General features: G+C 47.1%; 1 protein-coding gene and 1 pseudogene across 2 annotated transcripts in view; one reads left to right on the top strand and one right to left on the bottom strand.

Moving 5' to 3' along the window:
- Positions 1–12,024, bottom strand: part of TMEM150C (transmembrane protein 150C) — an 81,479-nt gene that overhangs the window by 12,285 nt on the left and 57,170 nt on the right. For both annotated transcript variants that reach the window (XM_062199190.1, XM_062199191.1), the window contains 4 exons: positions 7,535–7,616; positions 6,650–6,703; positions 6,493–6,525; positions 6,333–6,400 (listed from right to left, as the gene is read on the bottom strand). In XM_062199190.1, coding sequence (XP_062055174.1) covers positions 6,333–6,400; positions 6,493–6,525; positions 6,650–6,703; positions 7,535–7,614 — 235 coding nt within the window. In that variant the 5' untranslated portion in view covers positions 7,615–7,616. The remainder of the gene's footprint in view (positions 1–6,332; positions 6,401–6,492; positions 6,526–6,649; positions 6,704–7,534; positions 7,617–12,024) is intronic.
- Positions 7,736–10,994, top strand: LOC133765327 (ras-related protein Rab-18-like; annotated as a pseudogene).

Here is a 12,024-nt window from a genome sequence, read left to right as displayed (position 1 = left end):
GTGATTTAATTATACCTTCTTGAAAAACATTTTTAGGCAGAAGTACAATTTTAAAGGTACATTTATATAGATTGACCAACTTTTACCATTCATAGGCTGATCAATAGATTTTTTTTTTAGTTTTATCAACAATTTTACATTTTACTGTTTTAGGAAAGATTTTTTAAAAACCCACACCTTTTTTTTTTTTTTTGACAGGCAGAGTGGACAGTGAGAGAGACAGAGAAAAAGGTCTTCCTTTTCCGTTGATTCACCCCTCAACGGCCGCTGTGGCCGGCGCACCACGCTGATCCAAAGCCAGGAGCCAGGTGCTTCCTTCTGGTATCCCATGCAGGTGCAGGGGGCTCAAGCACTTGGGCCATCCTCCACTGCACTCCCGGGCCACAGCAGAGAACTGGACTGGAAGAGGAGCAACCGGGACAGAATCCGGCGCCCCGACTGGGACTAGAACCCAGGGTACTGGCGCCGCAGGAGGAGGATTAGCATATTGAGCCAGGGCCTCCTTTGTCCTTTTTTTTAAAAAAAAGATTTTATTTATTTGAAAGGCAGAGTTACAGAGAGAGGACGGGAGGGAGACAGGGAGGGAGGAAGGGAGGAAGGGGGAGAGGGGGAGAGAGAGAGAGAGAAAGAGAGAGAGAGAGAGAGATCTTCCATTCACCGGTTCGGTCCCCAAACAGCCACAACGGCCAGGCCAAAGCAGGTGCCTGTAGCTTATTCCAGGTCTCCCACGTGGGTGCAGGGGCCCAAGCACTTGGGCAATTTTCTACTGCTTCCCAGGCACATTAGCAGGTAGCTGGATCAGAAGTGGAGCAGCTGGGTCTCAAAGGGGCACCCATAAGGGATGGGTGGAGGTATCGCAGGTGGAGGCTTAACCAGCAATGCCCCCCTCTCTGCTTTGTTCTTTTTGATATTTAGAAGTCTTTTCCTATACAAATGCCCCCCTATTTAATTGCCCTATTTAAAAAGAGCACAAATTGCTGATTCTTCTAAATTACATTTTTTAAAAAGATTTATTTATTTATTTGAAAGGCAGAGTTACAGCGAGGCAGAGGCAGAGAGAGAGAGAGAGAATCTTCCATCTGCTGGTTCACCTTCCAGATGGCCGCAACGGCCAGAGCTGCGCCAATCCAAAACCAGGAGCAGGAGCGTCTTCTGGGTCTCCCAGGTAGGTGCAGGAGCCCAAGGACTTGGGCCATCTTCTACTGCTTTCCCAGGCCACAACAGAGAGCTGGATTGGAAGTGCAGCAGCCAGGACTCAAACTGAAACCGTATGAGACGCTGGCACTGCAGGCAGCAGCTTTACCCACATCACCAGCTCCTAAATTACATTTTTATGTGAAGGTTTTCTGGGTTTTATAAAAGTTCCGAACTCAGAATAATATCCCTTCTCTGCAGTTCTAACGGATGCTGAGCCAAATTCTTCCCCATTTTGTTGTTTGTTTACGCATCAATAATTCCTATTTATGACTGCGGTGGAACATGACAGCCAATATGTTTTGGCTGAGGGAGGGAGAGTGGCTGCCATTAGGTGCCCGAAATCATCCGGCTATTAGCTTTATCCTCACAGCTTCCCCAGGGCAGGCAATGATATTTCTTTCAAGAAATCTGCTTTGGGATTTTCGAGCCCCCTGTGGTAAGCAAACGATGGATTCAAGACGAAGAACATAACTAATTCTATGAAGAGAATAATTGCACATTGAATCTTTTGATTAGTCAGTCAAGAAGATAAAAGATCTTTGCTACGTTTAATAAATGCTACAGTGACTCACTGTTAAGACTGTAAGTTATAAGCCACACAGCTGCCAAGAAGTATGACTTATAGACAGCGGGGGTTATTTCTTAACCGCTGTGCCACCACGCCGGCCCACTGTAGGTTAAGTTGGTTGCACCAAGGAATAGTCCAGGGTCTAACAGGGACAGGCCTGGGGAGATGAGAACATCCACAGTTGAGGGCAAGAATCTTTCGTAAACGGATTCTTTTGTCTTGCTCTAAACTCTCAGAGTTGATAAATAAATAAGTGTGGGTTGGCTCCTATTGAGCACTAATCTTAATCAGTTTTGTGTCTACCAGATGGCACTAAAAAATGATGAAAGATAATAAAGAATAAACACTGGATGTTGCAATACCTTCGAGCAAGAGCTAGTAAAAGCTTAATTGCTTCTTGCTGGAGCAGGAAGGACTGTAGAATAAGATGGTGACAAATGTCATCTGGAAGAGGGGAACTTGTTTTGTTTTGCAGAATTCTTTTATAATTAGTTAACCATAAGTTTGGCGCTGTGCAAATGTGTCCTGTAGATTATACACTAAAGACTACTGGGAAGTACACATTTTTCTTAAGAATACATAGGGAACAATATGTGGCTTCGATCACGTTCCTTGGTTTCCTTAAAACCCAATGGGGGGACCGGTCTGAAGTGCTGGCATCCCATATGGGCACCGGTTCTAGTCCCAGCTGCTCCACTTTCGATCCAGCTCTCTGCTATGGCCTGGAAAAGCAGTAGAAGATGGCTCAAGTCCTCAGGTTCCTACACCCATGTGGGAGACCCAGAAGAAACTCCTGGCTCCTGGCTTCAGATCGGTGCAGCTCCAGCCATTGTGGCCAATTAGGGAGTGAACCAGCAGATGGAAGACTTGTCTGTCTGTCTGTCTCTCTCTGCTTCTCCTCTCTCTGTGTAACTCTTTCAAATAAATAAATAAATCCTAAAAAAAAACCCAAAAAACAAAAAACAATGGAAGATAAACCACTGGTGACAGCTTTCATATAAAGTCAGGCTCCTGTGTGTCGCAGCTAAATGAGACAGAATTTGCAAAGTACAGAGCCTTGTGCCTGGCCTGCAAATGGTGGCTGTTAATTATTGTTCCTGTGCCCCATGGGGTGATCAGACGAGAAGATGCCAACCTCCAGGCCTACATGTTGTCACCACGAGGGGCTGGGAAAGGCCCTGACCCGGCCACTCCAGGTTCCTCCTAGGGGCCTCGTGTGCTGTTAAAAGGCATGGATTCCTCCGCAGCCTGCTATGAACGTGCTCCCTGGACCTTTTCATACAAGCAGTGCCATGGCCTGGGTGCAGGCTGAGTGCCCCCCAAGGCTTCATGTATTGAAACGTAATCCCCATGGGGAGGTGTGAAGAGGGTGGAAACTTAGGCTGACTGCAGTGTTTAATGTCTCTGGAAGGGACCAGGGTGAGAGGGTTGGATAGCTGATAGAGTGGAGCCCCACGACTGACTCTGGGTGGCTTTATCAGAAGAGGGACAGAGACCACACTGACAGGACACACAGGCTCCCCTGTCGCTTTGCATTGTGGGGCCCTGCCCAGCTTTAGGGTTCTGAGAGCAAGAAGGCAGCACCAGATGCAGACACTGGGCCAGACCTGTGAGTCCAAGTAAACCTCTTCTCTTTACAAAGTACCTGTGTTTTGTGACAGTCATGCAAAATGGGCCAAGGCAAGCAGTGCTGAGAGTAGGAAACAGGAGTGAGTACCAAGCTCCTGGCAGCTTCGAGGCTGAAGGCAGTGTCTATGACAAGTCTTGACTGCCTAGGCTGGCCCTGGCGCCCACATGTGCAGCAGCTACCATGTCACCCTTCTCAATACGTTGTGAGTCTCTGGGATGGGGAAATCAGGCGGAGGAGAGCTTTAAGGATTAGGGTAACTCAGGGCTGGCATTGTGGCATAGTAGGTCAAGCCTCCACCTGCAGCTCTGGCATCCCATATGGGTGCAGGTTCTAGTCCCGGCTGCTCCACTTCCGATCCAGCTCTCTGCTATGGCCTAGGAAAGTAGTGGAAGATGGTCCAAGTGCTTGGGCTCCTGCACCTGTGTGGGAGACCCGGAAGAAGTTCCTGGCTCCTGGCTTTGGATCAGCCCAGCTCCAGATGTTGTGGTCATTTGGGGTGTGAACCAACAGATGGAAGACCTTTCTCTCTGTCTCTCCCTCTCCCTGTAACTCTGCCTTTCAAATAAATAAACAGGTTTTTTTTGTTGTTTGCTTGTTTGTTTTTTTAAGATTAGGGTAGCTCTAACCTTGTCCTTAAAGACAGCATTACCTTCCAGATGCCTTCTGCCGAGGCAAAGGGGATACACTTTCAGGAAGCAAAGCAGTGTTAGCTGCAGGGGAGCTCTCCAGTGTACTTCCCCTTGAACTCCCCTGGGTTCCGAGAGGTCTCGTGGACCTGACAGGGAACGTTCTCCATGTTTCTCATATTCTGATCTTTCTGCACCAAATGAGTATCTGCCTGTGAGACCAACCCCGGCCCTTGACTTTCCAGTGAAATGACAACCCTTCCCTTCGCTGCATCAAACATTAAACAAATAACTGGGGAATTTTCTGGGGGGGGGGGAAGTTGGGGGTTTCTATAAAGACAGAATATCAGGTCACCTCTTTGGGGGACAATAACCTCTGAAGCCGAATACTCCCACAGTAGCAACATAGCAACATGGTCTTTATCTCTCACTTAGAGTGAAAGTCTCACCCACCAGAAGAACCCTTCCAGAACCACTGGAAATGGTGAGCTGTCCCTGGTCCCCTGGCAGTGGCACAGCAATGGTGACAGCTGGCTGACCCTTTGAAAGGCGCTGGGAGGGACTGGCATAGTGGTGTAGTGGGTAAAGTTTCTGCCGGCGACGCCAACATCCCACATGGGCACTGGTTCATGTCCCAGCTGCCCCACTCAATCCAGCTCCCTGCTAATGTGTCTGGGAAAGCAGTGGAAGATGGTCCTAGTACTTAGGACCCTGCCACCCATGTGAGAGATCCAGAAGAAGCTCCTGGCTCCTGGCTTCAGCCTGGCCCAGCCCTGGCTGCTGCAGCCATTTGGTAATTAAAACAGCATATGAAAGATTCTCTCTCTCTCTGACTTTCAAAATAAACAAATACATCTTTAAACAAACACACAAAAGGCCTTGGGAAAGCAAGGGCTTGAGGATTTAGTGTACAAGTGTACAAGGTGGAGGGTGGGTTGGGTTCCCACCTGCTCCAGAGGACTGAGGGGGTCACAGATGCCCTCACAGAACAAGAACAGGATGCTGCCGGCGCCGCGGCTCAATAGGCTAATCCTCCGCCTTGCAGCGCCGGCACACCGGGTTCTAGTCCCGGTCGGGGTGCTGGATTCTATCCCGGTTGCCCCTCTTCCAGGCCAGCTCTCTGCTGTGGCCCGGGAAGGCAGTGGCGGATGGCCCAAGTGCTTGGGCCCTGCACCCACATGGGAGACCAGGAGAAGCACCTGGCTCCTGGCTTTGGATCAGCGCGGTGCACCAGCCGCAGCGGCCATTGGAGGGTGAACCAACGGCAAAAAGGAAGACCTTTCTCTCTGTCTCTCTCTCTCACACTGTCCACTCTGCCTGTCAAAACAAATAATAATAATAAAAAAAAGAACAGGATGCTAAAGGAGGGCTTTAGGCCCTGATGAAAAAGTGTGGAACTGGGGCATATATGAGTAGTAAAGTTCTCTTTTTTAAAAGATTTATTTATTTACTTGAAAGTCAGAGTTACACAGAGAGAGAAGGAGAGGCAGAGAGAGAGAGAGAGAGAGAGAGAGGTCTTCCATCCAATGGTTCACTCCCCAATTGGCGGCAATGGCTGGAGCTGTGCCAATCTGAAGCCAGGAGCCAGGAGCCAGGAGCCTCTTCCAGGTCTCCCACGCAGGTGCAGGGTTCCAAGGACTTGGGCCATCTTGGACTGCTTTCCCAGGCCATAGCAGAGAGCTACATCAGAAGTGGAGCAGCTGGGACTTGAACTGGCACCCATAAGGGATGCCGGCGCTTCAGGCCAAGATGTTAACCTGCTGTGCCACAGCGCCAGCCCCTTCTCTCTCTTTTTTAAACCGATTTCTTCACTTGTCAGCTTGGTGTGTACACACACGCAGGAGAGAGCGTCCATCATCTTTATAGGAATGTTGACCTTTAGGTTTAAAAACAATATCTATATACCCCAATATTTATCACAAAGCCTCGGGGTGTGTGTGTGTGTGTGTGTGTGTGTTTTCATCTATGCCAGTAAAGGAATCACTAAGGCATTTTTCTCTAGGCAAACAGACTGCACCATATTATACTCTCATATGGGATTTTATAGCACACAAAATTTATTTTTTCATGCAGCAAAAGAAATAAAATCACAAGTAGCTAGAATGATAACTATGGTGAAGGGAAGAAGAAATGTGAGGCAAGCAGGGTGAACCTGAGAGGGTTTGGGAGAAAAAAAAGACTCTGAGAACACAGAGCTGGCTCCAGCGCCCCGACACCACGGGACACTACATCACCCGCTCAGCCCACGGGCGTTCTCATCCGGGTCTGGGAGAATTAGAAACGCAACAGAGAAGACGCTGCGCTCTCTTACCTAGGAACGCCGCCATGTTCATCACCTGACTGAACACACAGCTTGCAGGGGGGTCGTCACCTGCAATACTTGAGAAAGGCGAAATGTTTCACCATGACTTTGTCAACGTCTAAGTCCCTCCCAGCTCTCCCCAGGACGCCGCAAAGGATCATCGGGTTACCTTATATATGGCGCGTGCTTCACCCCCAGTTTCCTGCATGACAGAAACACAGAAGCTCAGGTTACACTGTAGGTGTTTGTGTCGTTTAACCTTGCCAGAGGCAAAGCTTTAGCTGAACCTTCTGAGGAGCAGTAAGTTACCCAGAGATAAACTTTACCTTTCAGCTGAATTCAGTGGCAAAATTTTGTCATCTTCCACAGCTATAAAGTATCTATCAAGAAAGAATGATGAATTTGTGAAAGCAACGTTTTTAAAACCCAGAATCATTCATGTCCCCACTGAATTAGACTAACTGCACTAACCATGTCCATTTTTTTTCTGGCTGGGGAAATATTTTTATACTACAGTTCTTTAGTCATAGGTAACCTAGTTCTTTGAAGTGCAAATGCCATTATTAGCAATGTTTCCTTAATTTTCAAAACACATTCAAAGTAATAACAGTGATTACAATATGGAAACTGAAAAACAAACAATAGGCCTCACAAACCAAAAATAGAATTCAAAATTCTTAATTTTTCAGGAATGTTTCCACCTTCCTTATTGGCCTTCAAGGAACTAAGGACATTTTCTTAAACTGACCATCACTTAAAAAACTCAAGTGTGGGAATATTTTGCAGCAAGTGAAGATTTCCAATATGATGATATTCATTTTACAAACTTATCTGACCCAGTCACAGGAAGCCGGACTCTGAACAGATTCCCTAGCATGTCAGTGTCCAGTAAGAAAATCTTGCAAGCAGGGATTTCAAGTAATGTTTACAGAATGTTCACTGCAACACATGTGAGCACAAAATACACACAGACTTTGTCACCACCTCCTTTCTGCGTGTAATCTATTACTCATCTTCGTGACTTATTTTGGATAAGAGACGATGGGAAAAGAAATGGAGGCTTCCGCAAGGTTGAATGAGTAACTATATTATTTTAAAACATTTATACATACGTACACAGAGAGAAAGCATATACTATCAAAACTTCATTAACATTTTATCTACACTCACTGCCCCGGGTTCTGGAAATCATGAAGTAAGAAAATACTCACACTATCCATAACCCAGCTGAGGTAAACAAAGCGAATACAAGAGGTAGAAACATCCACACACTGCATTTCTTCCCATCCATGCCTGCACCAAACAAAACGAAGAGAGATTAATAATTAAAGCCAAAAATTACCTCACTCTTCCAGGAGGGAAAGGAAGTTTAGCCCGATCAGGAAAACACAGCAGCATATTTTTATGAAACCATGATTGAATTTGGTTATCCCTGCCGCCACCTCTTCAGGTGGGAAACCCCTCGGGCAGGTCACGCCCAGCACCAGCTGAAACACTGCAGTGTCTTCCTGGAGAACTGATGGGAATTTCTCGTAGAAATATTTGTCCAGCAGAAGAGCAGAAGCACTGGTGCCATTTAGGAAAGGACAGAAGGTCTGGGTTAGGACTTTCCAGAGAAGAGCTAGATGCCAAAGACAGACTCCAAGCTACTTACAGTGCTATTAACACTTAGGGATTTATGGATCCGACGTGACATACGTCTACAGCCTGGCAGACGTGGGTGCTGGAAATAAATGGCTCCTAAATAAATTAGCAGTGCGGGAGGAAGTGACAAATGCTTTGCAAATCTGAACTTTTCTCCTGACGTCTTATGGAACAGCTATCTCGGCAGACTCTGGAGATGAAGGCACTGGAAACAATGCATGCCTACAACTTTCAATCAGTTCCAATAAGCATGCTGGGAAAAATATACAAATGTCAAACATTACTGGTGTTACATTTTTTTTCTTAACTTTTATTTAATGAATATAAATTTCCAATGTACAGCTTATGGATTACAATGGCTTCCCCCCCCCCATAACTTCCCTCTCACCCGCAACCCTCCCCTTTCCCACTCCCTCTCCCCTTCCATTCACATCAAGATTCATTTTCAATTCTCTTTATATACAGAAGATCAGTTCAGTATATATTAAGCAAAGATTTCATTTTTAAAGCAAAAATGCACACGTAGATTCCCCCTTCAAAATGAAGTGAAAACTGAAAGTTTTGAAAGCATCTATGAAAAATTATTGATGTCAAACTGAAAGAAATACCACTTAGCATCTCATCTTTGCCTAAAACTCTTAAGACAAAAATCTATTTGTAACACGGGATGTCAACGCAATCCTTAAGGCAAAAAAAAAAAAAAACACACCTGTTCTAAGAAAGTAAAGTCCCCTAGTGCCCTCCACCGGGGATCTGACAAACAGAGTGACAACGTGATTAAATATCAACTCCATGGAGATACCAATGTGCGTTATTTTGAGGGTTTTAAAAGAAGATTTCTTTGTTTGAAAGGCAGAGTAAGAGACAGAGAGAGAGAGAGAGAGAGCGAGAGAGAGAGATTTCCTATATGCTGGTTCACTCCCCAAATGGTTGCAATGGCTGGGACCAGGGCAGATGGAAGCCAGGAACCTGAAACTCCGTCCAGGTCTCCCACATGGGTGGCATCTCCCCTGCCCTCTCCCAGGTGCACTAGCAGGAAGCTGGATCAGAAGCAGAGTCACAGGGCTCAAGCCAGTGCCCTGATATAGGATGCTGGTGTCACTTGAGGCGGCTTACCCCATTATACCACAACACCAGCTCCCCATTATTTTGGGTTTACAATTAACTGGATTTGCACCAGCACTGTCACATTTCTGAGTACTGCAGGGACACCTGCTTTCATGTACCGGGACTCTCAGAACCTCCCCGGTGTGGATGCCAGAGAGGGAACATGATGCTCCCTTTAGGCCCGAGAGCCAATTCCCGTGTGGGGTTCCGGAGGTCGCAGTTCCCAGAACTGGTCTACCCAGTTAGGTAGATCCTTCAGACCAGGGTCTCACCTTCATCAAAACACACACCTGGGCGGGAGCATTAAATAAATTACAGAATCTAGGAGTGGAAAGGCATCAGAATGACTTCCCATCAACTTAATCCAGGTCACAATTATTGGCAGTCTGCTTGTGCCAGGTACTATACCAGGTGATGGAACAATCAAGGTGTAAAGTCTAATGAATGGAATGATTGACACACACCAGGTGTGCCATACATACAGCAGTCCCCTGGTGTCTGAGACTGACCCATGCGGAAGCCCCCAGCAGGCGCCTGAAACCATGGCTGTACTAAGCCCCATCTGTGCCAGGTGTTTTCCTTTACTTACACACCTGTTCACTTCCAGGAAGCACTTCAGTTCTTCTCTTTGGCACAGCCAAATGACCAACATCACTAGTCCTGTGCTTCGGGGCCATTACTAAGTAAAATAAGGGTTACATGAACTTATGCGCTACAATACCAGGACAACCAATCTGACAGCTGAGACAGCTATGAGGTAACTAAGGGACGTGGGAATAGGGTGGTGTGATGGTTTGAACCGGATTTGGCTCCTCCAACTCAAGCAGATATTTAAATCCCCAAATTACATTAATGGTTAATGGATTAATGGTTAATGGATTCAGGTGGAATTTTGATCCGACCACAGCATGTAGAGTTAGGGTTTTTGGATGCAGTTGCTAGGGTGGCGCCCCCTGCTCGGATCCTGCAGGCACTGTATGGACAGACCACGGGAGTGCTGCTCCTTGTGGACAAGCTGGACCATGGCCAGCCCCCATCAGACGCCAGACTGCTGGGGCCACCCAGTCTTGGACTCCCAATTGTGAGCTGCAATAAAGCTTCCCCCCTCCTAAATGGCTCCTTTCAGGTATTCTTACAGTAATGAAAAGCTGGCTAGCACAGACGGCATATACGACTTCATCGCGCTACTCAGGATGACGCAGGATTTAAAACTTAGGAACCATCCTAGTGAAACGGGAGGCAGCCAGGGACAGCCAGCGGGGCTCAGAGCAGGGTCAGGATGGAGAGGACACGCCGACCACCCCCAGGAACCTCATCATCTGCCAGAATGGGGCGGTGAAGTGCAGCCTGCACTTGGGGCTCACAGATGATACCTCTGATCCAGAACTCACAGCCACAACAGGTATGGAATTGAAGGTGAAAACAATTTCAGTGGATGGAGATCAGGCTAAAGTTACAGTATGGGACAGTGCTGGGCAAGAGAGGTTTAGGACATCAACTGCCGGCTACTACAGAGGTGCACTGCATGTATTTTAGTTCATGATGTCATGAGACAGGTTCACCCTTGTTAAACTGGGTAACTGGGTAAATAAGTTGGAAACTCACCGTGTGAGAAGTGACACAGTAAACCTGCTACTTGGAAATTAAACTCAAAGAGGAAAACAGGAAGTCCAGAGCCACAAAGGCCTGATATTGGCACAAAAGTAGTCTGTGTTATTTACAAAGGCAAGCGCAAAAGCCTGTGATGGAGTCCAATGTGGGAAAGATCATTTAGACATCTGGACAGTGGGAGAGTGAGACCTGGAATAAAGGAGGCAAACTGTCCACAGGGAAAAAGGCCAGGGAGCAGGCGCCTGTGTTGTAAGCTCTGGAAATTCCATCTCTGCCCGTTTCGTCCGAGTGACATCTTTCTGTATATAAACTCTAACTGCTATCCGGGGGACCTTGCAGTTTGCACATAATTGTTTTGTATCCAGGGTAGTAACTAACTGCAAGAAATCCCACTCATCAGCTTTCCTGGGTCGAATGTATGGTTAACACAAACAGTTGGCACTGTGCAGATTTTTTTTTTTTTTTTTGACAGGCAGAGTGGATAGTGAGAGAGAGAGACAGAGAGAAAGGTCTTCCTTTTTGCCGTTGGTTCACCCTCCAATGGCCACCGTGGCCGGCGCATCTCGCTGATCCGAAGCCAGGAGCCAGGTGCTTCTCCTGGTCTCCCATGCGTGTGCAGGGCCTAAGGACTGGGGCTATCCTCCACTGCCTTCCCGGGCCACAGCAGAGAGCTGGCCTGGAAGAGGGGCAACCAGGATAGAATCCAGTGCCTCAACTGGGACTAGAACCCGGTGTGCCGGCGCCGCAAGGCGGAGGATTAGCCTGTTAAGCCACAGCGCTGGCCACTGTGCAGATTTTTATGTAACATAAAATAGGTGTGCCTTCATGAGTGCATTGGAGTTTATGATTTACATTTATCACTTTTTAAAAAAAAAAGATTTTTTTTTATTTGATAGGCAGGGTTTCAGAGAGGTAGAGGTGGAGAGAGAGAGAGAGAGAGAGAGAGAGAGAGAAAGGTCTTTCACCCACTGATTCACTCCCCAAATGGATGCAATAGCTGGAGCTGAGCCAATCCAAAGCCTGAAGCCTGGAGCTTCTTCTGGGTCTCCCACATGTGTGCAGGAGCCCGAGGACTTGGGCCATCTTCTACTGCTTTCCTAGGCACATTAGCAGAGAGCTGGATCAGATACAGAGCACTGGGACTAGAACCGGCGCCCATATGGGATGTCAGCACTGCAGGTGGTGGCTTTACCCACAGCACCAGTCCATATCACTTTTTTTTTTTAAGATTTATTTATTTATTTGAAAGTCAGAATTACACAGAGAGAGAAGGAGAGGCAGAAAGAGAGAGAGAGGTCTTCCATCCACTGGTTTACTTCCCAACTGGCTGCAACGGCCA

Source organism: Lepus europaeus, chromosome 8, assembly GCF_033115175.1.
Source record: "Lepus europaeus isolate LE1 chromosome 8, mLepTim1.pri, whole genome shotgun sequence".
NCBI lineage: Eukaryota > Metazoa > Chordata > Mammalia > Lagomorpha > Leporidae > Lepus > Lepus europaeus.
This window is presented reverse-complemented; position numbering and strand designations above follow the sequence as displayed.